At 41.1% G+C, this 22,407-nt stretch overlaps 1 protein-coding gene across 1 annotated transcript in view; it reads left to right on the top strand.

The window, feature by feature from the left end:
- Positions 1–3,763: 3,763 nt before the first annotated feature.
- LOC117887912 (septin-2) overlaps positions 3,764–22,407 on the top strand; it is a 61,388-nt gene continuing 42,744 nt past the window's right edge. The window contains exons 1-5 of the mRNA XM_034790693.1: positions 3,764–3,905; positions 12,749–12,800; positions 15,063–15,162; positions 17,488–17,574; positions 18,271–18,394. Of these exons, the coding sequence (XP_034646584.1) occupies positions 12,774–12,800; positions 15,063–15,162; positions 17,488–17,574; positions 18,271–18,394 (338 nt within the window). The 5' untranslated portion in view covers positions 3,764–3,905; positions 12,749–12,773. The remainder of the gene's footprint in view (positions 3,906–12,748; positions 12,801–15,062; positions 15,163–17,487; positions 17,575–18,270; positions 18,395–22,407) is intronic.

The following is a 22,407-nucleotide window of genomic DNA, read 5'->3' as shown; positions in this document are numbered from 1 at the left end:
TTATATTGAGCCTGATCCTGTATAAGTTGTGACCCAAAGTGGGAACATTAAAGCACGTTGTAAGCATTGTATGGTGGAGTACTGGATTTACAAAAGCTCCATTGTACCAACTCAGATAGGCACATGTATTAGCTGGTGATAACAAAAATCTGTCAAATACTCTTTTTCTGGTCAAAGCTTGCAGGCTTATTTGCATTTTCTAATAAATTGAATGTCAGCCATACAATATAAGCTCTGAATGTTAGTGTTTAACTGGTAAATTAAATTAGGCTGCAGAGTAAACATCTCATGAATAGGGGACCTCCATACCTCTTTTAAGGCTATTGTTTCAGTAGTCTGGCCGCATGCAGACACCAAAGGACAATACTGCAGAAGTTTACATTTTGAAGGTTATCTCTACAACCAGAAGGGCTGGAAACTTCATTGTAAAACATGAAAGCAGCATGTTTTAAAATCCCATCAACACTATAAAACAGAGCTGGTAAAAAAACAGGAAAAAAAATCAGACATTTTGCAGTAATTTTTGTTTCATGTTGGGAAAATTTTTGCAACGTACTTTTTAAAATCAAAATCTGTCACTGAAATATTTCCTTGATCAATTATAGCTAAGGATATGATTCTGTCATGGAGGTCACAGATTCAGTGATTTTCTGGGACCTCCATGACTTCTTCTGGGTTCCAGGCAGCGATCCCAGGCTGTAAGCAGTGGCTGAGGTTGGGTCAGCATCCCTGGGTCTGGAGCAGCGGCAGTCAGACCCTGGTGCAGCAGCAGGGCTGGAGCAGCTGCCAGCAGTCAGCCCCGGTACTGCCGGAGCAACAGCCCCCACCCCGGGTCACCTGAACAGCGGCCAGCACCAGTGCCACCAGAGCAGTGGCTGGTGGCCAGCCCTGGAGCTGCTGGAACAGCTGACAGGTGGTCAGCCCCAGAGCTGACAGAGCAACGGTCCCAGGGTCACAGGAACAGCGTTTGGCAGCCAGCCCTGGGGATGTCAGAACAGCTGCCCGGCAGTCAACCGTGGGGCTGCTGGAGTAATGATCCCTGGGCTGCTGGAACAGCGGCCGGCAACCAGCCCTAGGACCACCAAACCAGTGGCCGGTGGCCAGCCCCAGGGTCACCAAAGCAGCACCCAGTCCTGGGTCCATCAGAACAGCTGACCAGCATTGAGCCCTGGGCCAATGGAGCAGCAACCCCCAGAACAGCGGCCAGTGGCCAGCCCTGGAGCCGCCAGAGAAGAGGTCCTCAGGCCTGGCAGAGCAGCCCACTGGAGTAGCGGCTGGGGTTGGGTAAGCCCCCCTGGGGCTGGAGCAGCTGTAAGCCCCAGCATCACTCTATTTGTCCCCCCTACTCCTGGGTAGTTTTAGTAAAAGTCAGGGGCAGGTCGTGGGGTTCTGTGAATTTTTGTGTATTACCCACAATCTGTTCCTGACTTTTACTTAAAATATCTATGACAGAATATTAACCTTAATTATAAGCTTTCCATTTCTGAAATAAGATTTTCTTTTAATTAGTTTTTGGGTCAGCTTAGTTATGTGAGAGGATTTAAAAAAATGTTTATAAATTAAAAAAAAATTTCAGACAGTTCTTATTTTGAAAATAGAAAATGATAAAAAGTTTGCATAGAAATAAAAAGCCATTTTTTGACAAAAATATTTTCAATTTGAAAAATGTTAATCAGCTCTACTACAAAGTCAACTGTGCTGAGAGATCTAGTTACAACACGGTTAAAGCATGTTTGCATTTTGCCGTGCAGACATATACATTGGTAATATGTAACTCTCCTATCCTGATGGCAGTGGTGTAGGTGGCTTCTTCTTGCACACATACACAATGGGAAATGACTGCCTAGGAAGGAGTACTGCGGAAAGGGATCTGGGGGTCATAGTGGATCACAAGCTAAAAATGAGTCAACAGTGTAATGCTGTTGCAAAACAAACAAACAAACATTATTCTGGGATGTATTAGCAGGAGTATTGTAAGCAAGACACGAGAAGTAATTCTTCCGCTCTACTCCGTGCTGATTAGGCCTCAACTGGAGTATTGTGTCCAGTTCTGGGTGCCACATTTCAGGAAGATATGGACAAATTGGAAGAAGTCTAGAGAAGAGCAACAAAAATGATTAAAGGTCTAGAAAATATAACCTATGAGGGAAGATTGAAAAAATTGGATTTTAGTCTGGAGAAGAGAAGACTGAGAGGAGACATGATAACAGTTTTCAAGTACATAAAAGGCTGTTACAAGGAGGAGGGAGAAAAATTGTTTTTCTTAACCTTTGAGGATAGGACAAGAAGCAATGGGCTTAAATTGCAGCAAGGGCGGTTTATGTTGGACATTAGGAAAAACTTCCTAACTGTCAGAGTAGTTAAGCACTGGAATAAATTGCCTATGGTGGTTGTGGAATTTCCATCATTGGGGATTTTTAAGAGCAGGTTGGACAAACATCTGTCAGGGATGGTCTAGTTAATACTTAGTCCTGCCTTGAGTGCAGGAGACTGGACTAGATGACCTCTCGAGATCCCTATGATACTTCACTTGGGGGGAAGACATCGAAATCTGTGATGGTGTTTTTCACATATATGATTAGGCCATAATTCAGATGGTAGTGGTGGCTAGTCGTGAGGTTGTAATCATGGATATGGTAGCGGCTAGCCTGTTGGTCATTGGAGATGTGGGTTTCTTGGAGCGTAAGGATGTCGATGTTATGTGTCTTCAAAATGTTTGCAAGATACTTGCACTTTGCCTGGGAAAGTCCCTCAGTGTTTTGTTGGAGGAGCCTTGTTCCAGAATCTAGCTGGCATGTTACTTGGCCCTGAAGAGGGCCATTATGGTGGCTTGAGTTGTTGCTCTGAAGACCGGAGATCATTGATTGATGTTTGGTCACTGGGTTGAAGGTATTAGATGTGATTCTCATTTAACAGTGGGTTGCGTGAAGGCTGCCATCTTCCACCCTAAAACGCATCTGCATTCTGCACAAACCATGGCAGATATGAATACTTGCTGCAAAAATGGAAATTAAAGACTCTCCAGTCTGACACTGTCACTGAGAAAACCATGGAACATATATCAACTCAAGGTCCAATTCACAAATACGAAAAAAGCATCAGAACAATACGCTCTGCTACTCCAGATGCAATTATCTGGCTTAACCATCTGAATGCAAAATTATAGTTGTTGCTCTACATTAGCCATATAAAGAAATGCAGACATGAGCTAACTTGTTGCAATCAGGGCCTTAGGTTGCAAGCTCTTTGGGGGCAGGGATTCTCTTTTTGTTCTATGTTTGTACAGCGCCTAGCACAATGGGGTCCTGGTCTGTGGCTGCAGCTCCTAGGTGCGATGGTAACACAAATAACAGAAAAGCGCCATTTAAAAACCTTTTGCAGCAGCCATAGTGATCAGAGCCCAGAAGCTATCACTGGGCTCCAAAACCACCTTGAGGTTTGTGTCCCTCCTCTCATGGCGTGATGTCACCGCTGCACTGTGTGGCGAGGCGACGACATCACACGATGACATCACCATGATGTCATGTTGCTGTCCTCGCGCCACATGCTGGTGTGTCATGCTGCCCGATGTGTCACTGTGCCCAGCGGCCTGGCCCACAGCTCTGCGCCTACGGGCCCCACCCTGCGCCCCCTACCGCTGCCCCTCCCCCTGCTGCCTCTCGGGCCGGCGGTCGAGGCGGACAGGAGAGAGACACTCTAGCCCCCGTCTCCACTGTCCCTGGCACCGCCCTTCCCTCCCCGTCGCGTGAACGGCAGAACCATAGAGACGCGAGGCCTGGAGGCCAGCGACCGCGGTGCCTTGTGGGATGCTGGAGGAGCAGGGAGGGGGCGGTTCCGGTCCGGATTGCGGCCTGGCAGCTGGGCGAGCGCGGAGGAGGCGAAGGCTCTCGGGGGGTTGGGCCCAGGTAAGCACAGGGCAGAGAGGAGGGGAGCCGAGTGCAGCCCGCTGCCGGGGGCGGGGGGGTCTCTGCAGCCGGAGCCTCCTCCCTCCGCGCCGTCAGGGGGGAGATCTCTGCAGCCGGAGCCCCTGTCCGGGCCCGGACTGCCCTCCCCTCCCCTCCCCCCCTCGTGTGTAGGGGGCTGGGCAGGTCCCTTGCGGGGTCCGTGCTGCTGGCGCTGCATCAGGCCGCCTCTTTCCCCCCCCGAGCCTCTCCGCGCGGCCTGCGGTTGGCGCTGGCTCCAGTGCCTGGGTGGGGTGTCTGTCATTGGGGTACCTGCTCTGGAGGGGGATGTCGAGGGCTGCACGTCTGCCTTTAAAGAGCCCATATCTGGCAGCCCGTCTCTGCCTTCCCCTCTGACTCCCTGGTGGGTGTAAGAGTCTGAAGCGAGTAAAAGACCCTCCCCAGTAATCATTCCTTCTCTTTCTCTCTCCCTCCCACTCCCCACAACTCCCGTCCAGCCTTTCTGGGGTTTTGGGCCTTGCCTAGGGCTCTAACTGTGTGATTTAATTAAAGATAACTGTGTGATTTAATAAGATTTAATTATTAAGTATGCAGCACTGATGCCTTTTTAATGTCACAAAACCAAAGCAGGTTGGAGGCTCCAAGGGGAGAGTGTGTGTCTGACTGGAACACAGAATATGGCAGGGCTTCTTTTGTAATTTGTTTATTGAAGACTATTTTACAGATATACAAAATACATTTAAGCAAACAAACAAGGAACGGGTAGATCTTTTTAGAAAGGGACTAAGACCCAGCTGTTGCTGTTGGGCTTTGCACTGCATAGTTTAATCAGAAGTGCTGGGTGTGGATGGAGCCAAGAAGTTCCAAATCCATTTTGCATTCCTAAAATGCTTTCAAAATTGCAGCATCAAGCATAATCTGAGGTTAGAATCAAGGGGAAATGGGGATGTGGAAGTTGAAATGTAGATTCTACAGCTGGACAATAAGACATAGTACTTGATTTGGTAGCTGATGATACATGCGTTTTTAAATTATTTTATATGTCTTAGAATATTTCTCAGCATGTAGGAGGGAATCTAAACAGTATCATGTCTATTAAATTAATATTTGCACTACTTTACAGACCATTTTTATTTTTGTGGCTGCAGATTCTCTTGTATGGAACAATACAATGTAGTCTTTTGCCTTTTTTCCCCACCCCCTTTAAAGCTGTCTTGCAGAATTGTCACTAACCTTTAGCAGCCCATGCACAGTATCTGCTCACCTGCCCTGTATTATGATGATTTATAATGAATAAAATATAATTCATTATTTTCCATCAATAATTATTTTTCTTTGACAAATGAGTGATCAAACTTCTACAAGACCATTTTAAGATATGTTTTCACAATACAATAACTCTTTGAAAATGTTACCAGTAGTTGCTTGCTTAGGAAGGAAACACGAGTGCTACATTAATGACTAATATGCATTGTCTTTGAGTTAGATAACCACCTCTGTTCGACTTATTTCTCGATGACTATATGTTGAAATGATGGCAAGAAAGTGTCTAGAGTACTGTTGGTGCTGTACAAATAATATTAAGAGAAGATAAAGCTGGATTTAAAATAAAAAAAATGGGTAGGGTCAGAACTTTAGATTTGTTCGCACATTATTTATATATGCTGTTCTAAAAATCAGAGCTTTACATTTTTAATATAATGGAATTATTAGTCTTAAATCCACATGGAGAAAGTGTTGAATAATGACCATATAAATAAATGGGTCCTGGCAGTGGATATGCCTACCGCCATGTGTAGTACTTGTCAACTGCAAGTCATATTGTTGGCTTCAGTGAAATGGCTACTTCTGTAAGTGGTATGGCTAGTAAGTATTGGTAGGATCAAACCCATTCTGTTCTAGTGTAGCCCAGGCAAGATTGTTTTCTGGTATTCATAATCAATGTAAATACTACAGTAACAATACTCTCTGTTAAAATGTCAATTTTTTGCTAATTTTAAACTTTCTGCCTTTTGATCCAAAGTGTTTGTAATTTAGAGTATTTTTTTAGGTGGGTTTAGTTGAAATAAAATATTTAAAAAAAAAAATTGACCTTGGACATAAAACTGCTCAACTTTAACTTCACACTGTGAGTGCGGTATATTTCATTATGTGATATAATGGAATTCATACCTGCAGAAAAAAGAAGAGAGAACTAAGCACCTCTGTGGTACTGTGGAAAGATGCCAGACCCATGACAACTTTTCACCAGTGTTTTGTAATGTAACACCAGAATTGCATCATTGCTGGAGTGTGTGGTGTGATTTATGTGTAAGTGAAGTAAGGCAGATTGTGTGAGGAGAAGGGAAACTTATTTCCCAACTGAAAATAACTTGGTGAAATATGTTGAAAGGTTTCTGAACAAACATCCACTTTCTAAGATGTATCTGTCAATTGAATAGTCAAAAAACATCTAAGCTTTCTTCATTAACTTTTCCAAGTCACTAATATTTAATACAAATTTATTGACTGAAAGCTTTTTTGTCTTTAAAGGTAAATAGAATTGTTGATGTTACAAATTTCTTAAGTAATGAGGGTGATAAGTACAATAGATAAGGGACTAGAGCAACAGTGAAGCTTTATATATTGAATTACAGTATGTCTACACTATTTTTATAAATTATATCAATGAGTTTTTAAATCTCTTCATCCTATTTGGCCCATCTTTCCTTATGTTCCAGTACAGTACCTATGAGATCTTGAACTGATATTTTTATTTAAACTGATCTTCATCTAAAATGTGTGTGTGTGTGTGTGTGTGTGTGTGTGTGTGTGTGTACACATAAGCCTTTTTTATAAATGAGAAAGTAAATTAAGGACATTGCATTTCCTCTGTTAAATAATAGAAGCCATAAAATTATATCAAAAAGGTTGATAACACTGAATACAAGGTATTAAACTGTTGATTTTTCTTGACTTGGCCTGCCTGCCCATGCTGTAGCAGTAGTAGGTTTGTTTTTGGAAACAACGGTTAAATCCCTGCATTCTAGGTTGATAGAAGTGACTTGCTTAGTTTCTAGAGAGAAGGAAGTCAATGCACTTCTGCATTACTCTGAGCCATGAAAAATGTTATTTTACACGTTCAATCAGTGACTGCTATTTCCGTTCTGAATAAATCAGCAGCATAGCCGGCCTTTTGCTATGGAGGCAGCTATTGCCTTCCCCTACTAGGATTGGCCTAGAATTAAAAATTCTCTGTACTTTGATACTCCCCCACCCTACCCATCTTAAGAGTATGTCTGGAGAAGAATGTAATCCTCTTCTCCACCAAACTCCCATATTTCTTGGTATGGAAGAAGTGTTCTAAACAGTTTTATGTTAGTCTTCCTTATGACACGCTTGAGAAGCTGGATTGGACTTCATTTGTCACAGGCCATTATGATAACAGAGAAATCATTCTGCGGTATTTAGTTCAAATGTTCTTGTTGGCTTACTGGTGGTCCACACTCTTGAAGATTGGGAGCATATGTGATCACATAGTGCTGATAAGCCCAAATCCAGCATACACACCCCTACCACAGTTTTCACTTCTCCTGTGGTTCCTTCTTAAATTACCAACGGGACCGCATATAATTTTAAGTATTGATTTCAGACAAGCAGAATCCTTGCACAGTCTCCTGGATCTGTATAAAAAATTGGTTATTGCTGTCACTCAAGAATTGTTTAAAATATTATTTATAATCCTGTATAGAAGCCTTCCTTGTAAATTTTCCATAGCTTTTTTTTTCTCGTTACCATTAGGAAAATCCCATACTGCCTATTGGTAACAGTTCACTTCTTACATCCTGAAAGGAACAAAGGAAATGACCTGGTTTCCTTCCTCTCTGCCTCACTGGATGGTTTTTTTCATGGTAGAAGATGATAGGGTGACATGCTTGTGTCGTCTGTGTTTGCACAAGTACAGGCTGTAACTGAAATTAGTATTTGTCTGGTCCTTGGACTCTAGCACAGAGAACTGTTTAAGATGGGATTCCTGTGAGATCGGAAATATGCCTTAGTACAGAACATGCAGTTCAGAAAGCATACTTGCTGAGCGAAAGTACACTTATTTATGTAATATAGCTCAATATACCTATGCACAGAGAAAATTACTTTCAAAAGCCCATCTTACATTTGTAAAATGAAACCTTGTAAATGAAATTCAATTGTTTTAAATTTCTGTTGTGCTAGAAGGGTAAAAAATGTAAAAGCAGGAGTTAGTTTGACTGACTGCTTAATGTGTCTTATTAATTCGAGTGTACTTATCTTTATAATTTCCTTTATTGTGTGAAGCATTTTGTACTTGTTGCTTTACTTGTCTTCTGACACTTGAGGTGGGTCTTTGTATGCCTTCTGCCATAATATGATCTGTTTGCTTTGAATTAAAATTATTTTCACTAATTTTATTACCAAGTGTTGGTGAAAGTTCATACTGTAGTGTTTCTATACATGGCATGGTTTCCCACTTGATCAAACTTTTCGTCATATTTTATTGTGTGACTCAGTTGAATGCATGCAGATAATAGTAGTTTGTTAGTCATTACTATTACAGTCTGTCCCGTCTTTATAACTAATCTACTCTGACACAGTGCTTCAGTACTACTGTGATTTGGTGCTATAAAGAAACATGAAAGACTTCCTCCTAATCCATTCTTCTCTCTAGTTTTTGTTACTATTAACTTAATGTTCAAACAGTTTTAAACTGGCTTCTTTTTAGTTTTGCTTTGCAGTAATGGGGCAAAGGGACCAATAATATTTCTGAAAGCCTATTGATGGTCAGCTAATTGTCTTTGGATTGAATTAATTTCTAGATGACCATACCATTCAGGCAATGTTATGATCCACAAGGTCAAAAGCTGAAATTACTTTAACCTTTGTAGAGTAATAATTTCCTAGAAATTATTGGGAGTGGACTACATCCACCCTGATTGAATTGGCCCTGTCAACACTGGTTCTCCACTTGTGAAGTAACTCCCTGCTCTCCATGTGTCAGTACATAATGCCTGCATCTGTAACTTTCACTCTATGCATCCGAAGAAGTGAGGTTTTTACTCACCAAAGCTTATGCCCAAATAAATCTGTTAGTCTTTAAGGTGCCACCAGATTCCTTGTTAATTTCCTAGAAATATGTCTGGAGTGATTTTTTTTTTTAATATGGTAAAATAGTATTTTAAATGACAATACCTCAGTGGCAATGTGGATAGAATGTTAGGGACCTTTAATATGTTAGTCATATGAAACAAATTACCCAAAAGCAAACAACTTTAAAGTTATTTTGTGGGCATATTAAGGGATTCTTTTAAATCACTTGGCTTTACAAAACTTATTAAAGTCATTGGTTTATAACTGGAATCTAAATTGTTCATGAAACTACTTTTGCAATGAAGAATTTCATCTTATGTTGCATAATATAAACCATGATAAACCATTGTTGAAGAATTACACATGTGATAAGGAATAGAACTTGTTTTATTATTCCTTCTTTCATATGCTAGTATAGCAAAATACTAGACAAAGTAACTAACTAGATACTAATGTTACCAAGACTGTTAAGCAAACTCTTAAGATGTGATCAGCAGTTGCTCTTTCACAGCCTTGGATATTATGAACTTTTGATCAGAGTAGGGTGCAAGGCAAATGTTAGTCGTACAATAGGATCTAATGGAAAGTACAAACATATCAGTAATTTGAATAGCTAAGGTAGCTTTGCTTCAGAACTGCAGCACTTCTTTTGGGAAATTGTGCTTACCGTGTATTACAAGAATTGTCTTCAGTGTAAATGGGAACAAAAATTGTAAGCTATAGGAATATTCACTCAGAAGTATACAATGTACTGTTTATGAACTGCAGTGACTGACATGGGTATCTCCCGATTAAAACTTAAAAAGTAATTAAGGGAATTTTAGTGCGGGTGAAAGGGGCTTGCCTATTCAACAGCCCCAGAGATTGTTTTTAATGTACAGTTAGGTAGAGTATAGTAGACCTCAGAGTCAGTCGTTATTTGGAGCGATCATTTCAAAGTGTGAAGGGATAGAGGGTGTTCTGTCTTCATTCCTATTCAGCCCAGACTTCTCTGCTTAGACTTCTACTTAGCTAGCTTTTGAGACATGGGTGTTTGGCCCCTAAGAATGGAACTGAAACCACCAACTCAACTCACGTACAGTATAACCTCAGTTACGAATACCTCGGTAGTAGAGGTTGTTCCTAACTTTGAACAAAACGTTATGGTTGTTCCTTCAAAAGTTTACAACTGAACATTGACTTAATACAGCTTTGAAACTTTACTGTGCAGAAATAAAATGCTGCTTTTAACCATCTTAATTTAAATGAAACAAGTACAGAAACAGTATCCTTGCCTTGTCAAATCTTTTTTTAAAACTTTCCCTTTTTTTAGTAGTTTACATTTAACACAGCAGTGTACTGTATTTTCTTTATTTCTTGTCTCTGCTGCTGCCTGATTGTGTACTTCTGGTTCCAAATGAGGTGTGTTGTTGACTGGTCAGTTCATCACTCTGAGGTTCTACTGTAGTGTCATTCTTCCTGAGCCTTTCAGTCACTATAAAGTTAGGTTGGGTTTGAACTGACAACCAAGAGGTAATACGCTCACTGTCCTATTACCAATCCCCGGAGACATCCAGACTCCCTGTGTAGAGAGTTAAAATTTCAGAGGATTGGGGAAAGGCAGAAAAAGAAAAATGCCACCGTGTTCTCTTTTTTTAAGAAGATTATTATTTATTGTAAACCTTGTTCTGTGAGAAGCTAGTTTCTGTGAGCCAGATGTACACATGCAGTGGAGCTTAATAATTTTAGCTCATCTATTTTCCAACCTAGTAATTTTGGCTAGTACTAAAATGTCACTTGTAACAGTGGTGGTGTTCTAGTGCTCTTTCATTATGAATTACGTTGTTAGTTTCTAGGGAAAGGTGACAACAGACATTTCGGGGAGGAGGGATAGCTCAGTGATTTGAGCATTGGCCTGCTAAACCCAGGGTTGTGAGTTCAATCCTTGAGGCCACTTAAGGATCTGGGGCAAAAATCAGTACTTGGTCCTGCTAGTGAAGGCAGGGGGCTGGACTCAATGACCTTTTAAGGGCCCTTCCAGTTCTAGGAGATAGGATATCTCCATTAATTTAAAATTTTAAATTTATTTCCAAATATAGAAACAAAACTTGGGCAAGCAGTGAGTTGCATCGGTAGGTTAAGTTGTGACTAGGGAATGAAATCTTTATCTATGCCATCTTTGTGGATCCATAATATTGGCTGGCTGGAAACCCAACTCCTTGTGTGTTGGGTCTTAAAAACAAACTCCACTGCTACAAAATCATACTTAAACCAACTTGGGAATCACAATGTGGGGAATGCCTAGTTAGAGACACTCAGAAGAGTCACAGAAACAAGACTAATATTTCTTAGCCAATGGCTGCGCCAGACAAAGGAACTGGATAAATAAGGAGGTTGGCGGAGGAGGGAAGACGCTGAGTTGACCTTGCCTATAGTTTAGTATGCAGCCAGCGGGGAATTTGAAACTTCTGGTCAAACTAAAAACTACACCGGTTGTGAATACATTTTCCTCTAAACTCCAAGTTGCAATTACTGTTAACTTGGAGTTTACTTACTTTGTATTTGCAGAGCTAAATGGCCAAGTTTTTATACTAGGATTTGGCTGAGCAGTTGCATTTAATACTTGTGCCACATCCTGCTGTCTAGAGTGGCTACTGCTAAGCAACAGGGAAGCATCTGTTTTCTGAGTGCACAGGTGTCTGCATAGGTCACTTCCCCCCTTTCTCAGCCAAGAGCTGTGTTGTCAACAAGTCAAGCTGTGAAGTATTCCTTCCCCTTCTCCATTTCCTTTCAGTGTTATGTAGCTGTTCTGAATAAAATGGACCGTTAGTCTATATAGCACAGCTAGTATTTTTCAAATGTGGAGATGTGTGAGGCTACCGAAATATATAGCTCTTCCAGATAGCTAACTGGTGTTGAAATGCAGATACTTTTGACATATGCGTTAACATTGTGATGAATTTTCATTTCCAGTGGGCATTAGCCAACTGCCAGGCTTCTCTCACGTTCAGTGTGGTGTTAGTGTTTAGAGATGACATTTACATTTAGAATACTATTTTCAGTCACTTCTGTCACCCTCAAAGTCTGTGGGTATTTTGGTTTTCTGGAGAAACTTCTCATCTGAGAGCACATAGGAGAAGTTTGGGAATTTTGTAATGGAAGGTTCACTAAAATCCATTTCGCTATATGTAAACTACTCCTGTGAGGTGGGGAAGGCATTTTTCAGCTGTGAGAAGAAAAAGGGGAGGAAATGATTCATGGCGGGGTAAGGAGGGAAAGTATATGGGAGTGTCAAGGCATTATTAGCAAACTCTTGAACCAAAACAAACTAAAAATTACATCACTGGCACTGTACATCCTCGGATTCAGTAAGATGCATCTGTCCCCTACTTAAGGAAGCAAAAGTAATGTAAGGATACAGGGTTCTAATTAACTAGATTTAAAAAAATGAGTGTGTTAAAATCTTAATTTACAATTGCTTATTTATAACTTTTAAAGTGAACAATTTTGTTTTGTGATTACTTTAACCCCGTTATTTGAATAGTTTCACTTGGTAAACTTATTTGCAGCTACTAACTGACTAAATCTACAGAATCAAATGCAGAATAATTCATTACTAGACTGCTCCCTGTACGTTGAGGAAAACCATGTTAATTTCCCTTTGGCATATTATAATAAATATGTGATGGGTATCCATTCTTGGTCATGTGCTTAAACTTGTGATGAATCTAATCTATAGTACTGCTAACAGAGGTCTTGTTTTCTAGGTTCTGAAACTTGCAGTGACGGAACATGTCTCAGTCAGGTGAAAAAGTAAAGGTAAAGAGATGCTTGCATAATACAAATGTGGTATATAATTCTGTTGAACTTTTGAAAATACTCATGTTTTCACTGAAGTAGTTAAACATTCCGACTAAATTTATTAGCTCAAATATATTTCTTAAATTTGACTTGTACTGAAAAATGAACTTGTATGTAACCCGAGTAATATAGTTTCAATAGGTTAGCCAGACTTCCTTTATCTGGTATTCTTGTATTTATGCAGAGGGATTGATGTCTGTAATTCATGCAAAATTCTTAATTGGGTATAAGTTACAATTTAAGATTTTCCCATCTGGGTGAGTTGTAAAAGGCTTGTCTGCAAGTAAAATAACTGCCCTTTGATGAGTGATTTTAGTTCAGGAGTATTCGCAGTGTATCATTTAATTAAAAATCTATCTTTCATGTTAAACTCCTGTGTCTGTCTTGAATAAAAATTTGTTGCTATCAATAAGCTCAGAGGGCCCAGAATTCAAGTGGCTGAAATTCTTGTTTAGGCCTATAATAGTTATTGGGTCAGTTTATAACATGGTGAAGTGGACTGCCATTTTTAAGGCCCAAATCTATCAGATACGTTTTCAGGTACATTTCTATCTCTTACTTTTGTTTCAAAGGTTTAGCACTGTGAACTTTGGAACTTTATGTTCAACTATATTACTAACTTGTTCACTTATGTGACCGCAGTTGCATCTTGTGGGGTGATGATAAATTCATACTCTGAGCATTACTACTGAGTGTGCTTGTGTTTCTACACTTATTTACAGAAGTGTTTTTCCTCTGCATGCGTACACAGGCATTCTTAGGTGCTGAAATTCACTATATTTAGCCTATATCAGGAGAACCTATTTCTAATATCTTTTCAATTTGTAAATGTCAGTGATGTTAAGATTGCTTGTGATTTAAATCTTTCATTAACTTTTTAACGTACCTCACTGAAAAAGTCAGCTTTAACTCTGTCATTGCCACACAGTGATTGCTCCTGCAAAAAAAAAAGGAGCAGGGTCCAATGTACTTGGGCTGATTGCCTGCTGCGAAATTGAGCTTAAGGGCAGGTACCCGAGCCTTATACAGGGTGAGACAGCTGCTGGTTGGTGTGGCAGATGCTTGTAGGCATTGTGGGGAATTAAGGGCCCTTCAGGGGCTTTTGAGTCAGAAGGGGGAGGGCCTATGGAGAAAACAAAAAACTCCAGGCAAGAGATGCTGGGAAATCAGGAAGACAGACCCTCAGGTAGGAAGGGCTGTGCCCAGTTTGGGACTGGGGTGAAAGAAATGAACTTTAAAGGGAGGACTGACCCTCAGGAAGAAGGGTCTGGGCCCAGCTGAAACTGGGATGAAGATTTTATAGATTGGAGGTCTATTTTGATTGACTTTGTTCGGGACCTAGTACACTGGATCCCAGAAAGGGAATGTTTTGGATATCTGGGCACTGTGGGTTTTTAAAGGGGCTTGAAGTGAAGGGGATACTGAAGTAGGCTTTAGCAGAGCCATGCTTGGCCATCAGGGGGTGCATGAGGGCAGGCAAGCCCATTCACAGTCACAAACAGGGCTATCTGTTGCTTTTTGTGGTCATAGTTGCCGACTCCGTGGGTGCTCCGGGACCAGAGCACCCACGAAAAAAATTAGTGGGTGCTGAGCACCCACCGGCAGCTCCCTGTGGCCCTGCCCTGCCCCCCTGCGGCCCTGCCCTGCCCCCCTGCTCTAGCTCGCCTCTGCCTCCTCCGCGAGTGCGCCGCCACGTCCTGCTTCTTCTCCCTCCCAGCCCTTGCGCCGCGACACGCTGATTCGCGGGGCAGGGAGGGAGGGGGGAGGAGGGGGAACGCCGCGCGCTGGCGGAAGAGGTGGGGCCGGGATTTGAGGAAGGTATCCAATAGGGTCAGGGAGGGGGCGGAGTTAGGGCGGGGACTTTAGGGATGGGGTTGGAATGGGGGCGGAGTTGGGGCAGGGAGGCGCGGGCACCCACCGGCGCCGGAGAAAATTGGCGCCGCTGATTGTGGTCTTGTGTTAATGGCAACGTTTTCTTGCGGGCGTACGGTCAATGTTGTCCAAGAAGAGCCTTTAGCTCAAGTATGTTCCGCAGTATCTATGGAATCTTTACTTCTCTCAAAGACTGCTTGGGGAAGGAAGGGTTGGGATGAGTTTTCCCAGGGCTGTCTTGCTATGCTGCCAGGTAACTGGTGGATTCTCTATCTTTCTTCGTGCAGTTTATTTGTATATTTTTACTTGTTTTACTTCACTTGTATTCAATTTTGTTTTTCTTTCCAGTTTTCTGACTCAGCAGGCTATGTGGGATTTGCTAATCTGCCCAACCAGGTCCACAGGAAGTCTGTAAAGAAGGGCTTTGAATTCACTCTAATGGTGGTTGGTAGGTGGTTTTCTTTAATTGCTTGAGTGTTAAAATATTTTGTCTTGCACATTAGGGGCTTGTCTACAGCAACATCTTGTTTGCCACAAGCTGAGGTGTAAATCTACCTCACAGTAAAGCTTGCCACTCACTAAGTGGCCATGTGGACCCTGCCGACTCGTACTAACAGTTTCTTGGTGTGCTTTGATTTACTCCTGTTTCAAAGCCAGGTAGATCAGAGCACACTAAGGAACTGCTAGAACCAGTCAGCAGGGTCTACACTGACACTTAACATGTGGCAAGATAGTGTGGGGGTAGATTTACACCCCAGCTTGCTGTGCACTAACTGTTCATTTAGACAAGCCCTAAGTATGCACCTGTTCTGAATTAGCTATTGTATTTGGTGTACTGAAGAACAAAGACAAACTAGTGTATTCTATCAAATTAAATCCTGCCTATTTTGTGAAGTTGTTTAGAGGGAGCATTCTCTAGTGGTTAGAGCATGGCTCAGAGCCAAGGGTTCAGGTTTCTATTCCTGCCTCTTCTAGTGTTTCTACCCCCAACTCACTGTCTGACGTTAGAGGTAGTGACTTAACCGCTCTTTGACCCGTTTCCCTGTCTGAAAATGCGTGCACAGTGCGTGCACAGTGGTGTCTCGCTGATGAAATGGGGATTCTATTCCTAGCTCTTCTACTGTTTCCGCGCTGACTCACTGTGTGACGTTAAGGGTAATGTCTCTGATTAAATTTCCCCATATGAAATTGGTGTTGTCTAACTAGAAGGAACTTTTAAGTGCAAAGTAATTGGCTTGTTGAGTTATATTGGTATTTTCACCTTTTAGTTAAGCAAAAACCTTACAATTGCTTTTATAGAACCCAAATTACTCTCCTTTTGTTAAGAAGCTTTTTGAGATACTTGCCTTAATATTACATATTATTGAGAAATTAGTAGGAGAAAGGAAATCGCATCTTTATCACGAAGAACCATATGTAACGTCTTAAACAGCCTGTGTGCTGACAGCTGTAGCATTGACCAAAGATTATACAAGAAATTAGTTTCAGCAGTTGTCTCCTACTTGTGGTTGTTGATCACTGTAGAACTACTTATGTCCTGTAGTTCTTGATGACAAGTACAAGAGTTGCCCATCTAAAACTAGGTAGCAACATCAACAGTAGCGTAGACAGCTTATATTAGGGTTTTCTTTTTCTTAAATGTTAAATGTTTACTGGCATATAATATACGTGATCATTGCAGATCAGTTTAGCTTCCTGAAACAATTTATGTAGCAAAGATGAACTTGTAAACGCCACATGCTAGTTTTAGGGTGTTTCAGGTAAGTTAAAGTGATTGTAAACTTTTAGAATTATAAAACTTTTTAAGTGAAGATTAAAAGATTCTCTTGCTTTCTTTAGTTCAGGGATCGGCAACCTTTGGCACGTGGCCCCCCATTGGCCTGGAGTGGCGAACTGCGGCCAGTGGGAGCTGCGATTGGCCGAACCTGCGGACGCGGCAGGTAAACAAACTGGCCCCTGGCGGACTGCGTGCCAAAGGTTGCTGATCCTTGCTTTAGTTTTTGCTATGTAGAATAAATGTAATCTGAATGCAAGGATGCTAATGATGGTTGCCAGTTGTGCTTAACCTGGGCCTGGTCTACACTAAAAATTCAGTTGTCTTAGCTACGTGGCTCAAGGGTTGAAAAATCCCATCTCCTCCCCTGAGTGGTGTAGTTAAACCAACCTAATCCTCGGTGTAAACCGTGCTAGGATGATGGAAGAATTCTTACATCGACTAGCTACCACCTCTTTGGGAGGTGGATTACCTACGCTGATGGGCAAACCACTCCCATCAGCGTAATGTAGTGTCTACATTGATTTGCTACAGCGGTTTGAAAAATAAAGTTCTGATTTGCATCTCTAGCTTAAGAAAACCTTAAAACTTACAAAACGTGAACTCGAATGTTATGGCTTCTGATTTCATAAGTAAAAAAGAAAATGTTTGAATACTTTGCAACTGTTTTAATTCAAGACTTGGAAGTACTGTGGTGTAAAGTGGGTATTTGTATATATGTGATCTTTGCAGTTGTGACTTTTTTGCTTGCACTGTTAAATCTAATAGATTACTTTTAGAATTCTCATGCATTCATATATGTAAGCAAGCACCAAAGATTTGTTTTTTCTGTTTTCTTTAGCATTGCTTAGCCGAGCCTCTGATATTTTTATCTTAAAAGATAGGGTGGACCCTGGCTGAACAAATTATTTTTACTCCACTACATAGATTTGTGGGGTTACAGGGAGGCTGCTAAGGAAGATGAAGGTATTTAATTACTTGAAATGATTTTGTTTGCAGGAGAATCTGGTTTGGGAAAATCCACCTTAATTAACAGTTTATTCCTGACTGATCTTTATCCAGAACGTTACATTCCTGGAGCTGCAGGTAAATTTGACTGTGTTCTTATTTAAATCCCTACATCATTCAGTCCAAGCGCACACCTCCAACCTTGTTTCCTTTCACATCCTCCCCACCATTATTCCTCCATTCTGACAATGACTTCAGCCATTCATTTTTCTTCCATGCCATTGATGCATGGAACAGCACTCCCAATCACTGTTGGTTAAGCCCCTCTGTTCTCATAAGTTAAGGTTTGATGTCTTCCTCCTACAAACTCACTTCTGCTGTTACTCCAATGAGTATAAAAAAATACTCCCAAGCTCCATAAGATTTCTATATGCCTAAACTGACGTGATCTTACTGTAATCCCCACTTCCTCCAGTTGATTGTTACTGTGCAGTGGTCATGTGTAAAATCTAGATTATAAACTCTTTAGGACGAGGAACTCCCTGTCGGTAAAGAACCTAGCACACTTCTGAAAGTTAACAAAATAATACATTAAAAAATGATCATCACAGCATCATTACATTTCTCCACTCATTATATTCTGGGTATTTCAGTTAATCATAGATTGTGCTTACACTTGTATTAGTTTATTTGACATGTTTTTCTGAAGGATTCTGCATTACATAGTGGTGGAGGTGTAACTTATTTAAAGTGTATTGTAACCAATCTGGTACATGGGCATCTCTGGGGTTGGACTAGAGAAATACTAATGTTTAAAACATTATTTTGTTACAGAGAAAATAGAGAGAACAGTCCAAATCGAAGCTTCTACAGTAGAGATTGAGGAGCGAGGGGTGAAACTCCGTTTAACAGTAGTTGATACACCAGGATATGGCGATGCCATTAACAGCCAGGACTGGTATGTCTGTTTTAGCCACCAGGATGAATCTTTAAATCTATCTCTGCTTATGATGTTATATGTATTTGTTAATCCTAGTGTTTTGTTCTCTCCTTTTTCATATGTACTTTGGTGATTCAGTGGATGGGAGTGGTCTTCGGAGAACATTGTGTACTGTTCCTGTATTTTGTGACATGCAAAGGGGAAGCAACCACTTCGTTATTATTTTTTTTAATAGCAATGTATTGTTATCTTGGGATCACAGTAGAGTGTCGTCCTACCCCAGTCCATATTTATCTGGAAAGAAAACATTTATAAAAATAGTCCGTAAAGTTCTCATACTTGGTTCTTTTTCATAGTAATCGTCTTCCAAATAAAAACAGCGAAAGGTCCTTGTGGCACCTTAGAGACTAACAAATTTATTTGGGCATAAGCTTTCATGGGCTAGAACCTACTTCATGCATCTGATGAAGTGGGTTCTAGCCCACGAAAGCTTATGCCCAAATAAATTTGTTAGTCTCTAAGGTGCCACAAGGACTCCTCGTTGTTTTTTCTTCCAGATAGTTTCTCTGATGTTTGACAAATACAGAATCTGAAGTGTGGGAATGGAGGGATAGGAGAATGGTGACAAATGTGGGGGGGTTGTAGAGGGAGGGTCAAGGGCTCCTTGCATTGAAAGCAGCAGTACAGAAGTAAGGGTGGCAATACCATACCATGCCATCCTTACTTCTGCGCTGTGGCTGGTGGCAGTTCTGCCTTCAGAGCTGGACTCCCAGCCAGCGGCCACCGCTCTCTAGCTGCCCAGATCTGAAGGCAGCACAGAAGTAAGGGTGGCAATACTACAACCCCCTAAAATACCCTTGTGACCCCCCCTGCAACTCCTTTTTGGTCAGGATCCCCAATTTGAGAAATGCTGGTCTCCCCCATGAAATCTGAATAGTATAAGGTAAAAGCACACACAAGACCAGAGTTCACGGGGGGGAGACCAGATTTCATGGTCTGTGACGCGTTTTTCATGGCCGTGAATTTGGTAGGGCCCAATTACACATTTTGATTAAGGAAGGAAGGATAGCTCCATGCTGTTTTTAAAGAAGGAAAACTACCCCTGTGGTAGCTGGGTTTTAAAAGAAAATGGAATATACTGGCACTGGTGAGCGGCATGCCAACTGGGAAGTCTAGATTATTTATACATCCTATACAATTGGAGGCTAAGAACCCCTGGTAAAATTCATTTCTCTTGGCTATTCATTTTCATTGTAATGAAGCCTCATTGAACAGAGGGAAAAAAAAAAATTTAATAAGCAGATGACATATTTGCATATTATGCCACTGGAAATAAATAGTCATAAAATCAAGCTTTTGTGAAGGAGATAAACAGCTGATATAACTACAATTAACAAACACCACATTTCAAAATCTTGTGGTGGTGTATATGTGACAAAATTTGAGATAATGATGAAGAATATAGTTGGCAAACTGGTGTATTTTTTTCTGTCTGTGGAATGCTTTGCAAGAAGACTACTCTGAAATGGGAGTGATTAGCTTCTTTTACCATGTCTCTTACATGTGCTTGAACTACACTGGATGAAAGGTCAAAAGTGTGGTGGCAATTGTATCTTCAGCTTCCTTGTCTTCAGTCTATGTTGTTAAACTAATCAAAACAGAGACTTCTGAATAACTGTTTTTCTGGACTTCAGTGCACTCTTGGTCATTGTCAGTAATGTTGACTTAAGCTTCCTTTCACTGGAATTAAGAGCTGTTAAGCCAGTGTATTGTGTTACAATAAGAACTTCCTGTTGATTGGTTTCAGTGGTAGCCGTGTTAGTCTGTATCTCCTCTTTTCCCCCCTGTTGATTGTGTTCTAATGCCCTTTGTTTATTCTATTAAGATGTTTCTTAGAGACCTACAAGTTCAGATTCTCTCACCCCCCCTTGTTTAGTCCAAATGATGCTTATAAACTTGATTTATAACCATGTGTAGCACCTTCTACTGAAGTCCTTTTAACCATCTATATGTATACCAGGGTAGGCAAACTATGGCACCTGTGCCGAAAGCGGCATGCAAGCTGATTTTCAGTGGCACTCACATTGCCTGGGTCCTGGCCACCGGTCTGGGGGCTCTGCATTTTAATTTAATTTTAAATGAAGCTTCTTAAACATTTTAAAAACCTTATTTACTTTACATACAACAATAGTTTAGTTATATATTATAGACTTATAGAAAGAGACCTTCTAAAAACGTTAAAATGTATTACTGACACGCGAAACCTTAAATTAGAGTGAATAAATGAAGACTTGGCACACCACTTCTAAAAGGTTGCCGACCCCTGATGTATACTATTCATGCTTATGACATCTACTGTCACTTTATAAACTATTGTAGGTAAAGTTGGTAGCACCAACTATACTTAAGGTTGCCTGACACTTCCTATTGTAAGTCCCTGTTTTCAGTTGCTTATAACTTTGCCAAATTGTAACCTTTCAGGCTGAGATTTTTCGTTCCAGGTGTATGACTTAAGTTGAAGGCTTTGGAAAGTTTCAGTAAAAAGGGTTCAGCCCTTTCCAAGAGCCAGATTAGGAAAAAATACATTGTTTTGCCCATGCTAAAAAAACCAACCAAACAAAAAAAGCTGTAATAATTATTTTTGTTGCGAAGCCATAGTGTCCTCCATGCTTTCGAGCAGGGACTTGAAATTTAGAAAGGGGAGTTGCCTTTTGCTGTTTCTGTGGGAAAAATTGCCCAAATTAGAAGACGTTATAAGCCTTTGAAAAGTCACGGTCTGGGAAGGGAGATGGGTGTTGTAAGCTAGAGTGGGGGAGAAGACTGGGTCTTGGACTGGGAGCCAGATATGAAGTGTGTTGGGGAAGAGAAGGGAGATGATGTTGGGTTGAGGAGCTGGAGGAGACGAGACGAGACTGGGACTGGATTGGCACAGGTTGGAGAGGACAGCACAGAGGTGGTCAGGCTTGGGGGTTATAGAGCATAAGGGTTTGCAACTAGTAGAGATCACTTCCCTCCAGAACCTGGGATGGAACCCAAGATTTCTGATGCTGCTGTCGTCAAATGTCTGTGAAGTCCCCTGGCAAAGCATGTATCTCAACCTCATCTAGTTACTGGTCTACATAGAGGACGCCACTCTACTACTGCTGCCAGTTACTCCATTAGCTCAAGTGTCACAGGTCTGTGCTGTGGATCTAAAAACTCCAACTCTGGTGCCGACCCATGTGATCATATGATGGAGTGTATTTTCTTTAGTTTGCTATTTTAGAAACCTTGGGCGGTACGTACAAAAAACTCTGTTGGAAGAACATTAAGATTGGAAAGTCAAGGTCTCAAAAGTTAGGAAGTGCCAGGATTAACACCTGTGGAACCTTAATCTAACTCCATTGTACAAATGCATTATGATCATCTTTGATCACATTCTGGTGTAATTTATATGAACTTTTATGATATATGCACACACAAATGAGGATAAAACAAACTATTGAACAGCTGCGCATTAAGTGAGCACAATCCATCCTGTGCTCTCAATGCAGCAGGCCCCTTGGAAAAAAACGGTGATGATGCATATGCTCTAGGGGAGTGAATGACGGTTGTAGACACTCTTAATTCTGGCACTTTCTAACTTTTGAGTGCTTCACTTTGAAACCTTAGCACTCTTTTAACGTTGTTTTTTGTGTGTAATTTATAAATATAGCCTTAATCTGAAGTGCGACGGAGGATTCTTTATGGCAGTTTCAGAATCCTGACAAGACAAATATGCTCTAGTTCCCAAAATAACTAAGCACAGCCTTTGCAGCTTATTGCACTGCATGCAGTCTCCCTCAGTCCTGGCTTGGACTAGGCAGTCATCAAAGGGACTGCTGACAACAAGACAGCTACCAAACTCACTTGTTTAATACAGGTATTCTGTATATTTTTTTTGTTTCATCTTTGTCCCAGTGTGACAGGTCACTTTTCAATAGAGCTTACTGGTTTGCTGATAGTTATCAGTTCTGTTGTTCCTGGCTTTTGTGAGGCTGAATTTGTGTTTT

This window comes from Trachemys scripta, chromosome 15 (genome assembly GCF_013100865.1).
Source record: "Trachemys scripta elegans isolate TJP31775 chromosome 15, CAS_Tse_1.0, whole genome shotgun sequence".
Taxonomy (NCBI): domain Eukaryota; kingdom Metazoa; phylum Chordata; order Testudines; family Emydidae; genus Trachemys; species Trachemys scripta.
This window is presented reverse-complemented; position numbering and strand designations above follow the sequence as displayed.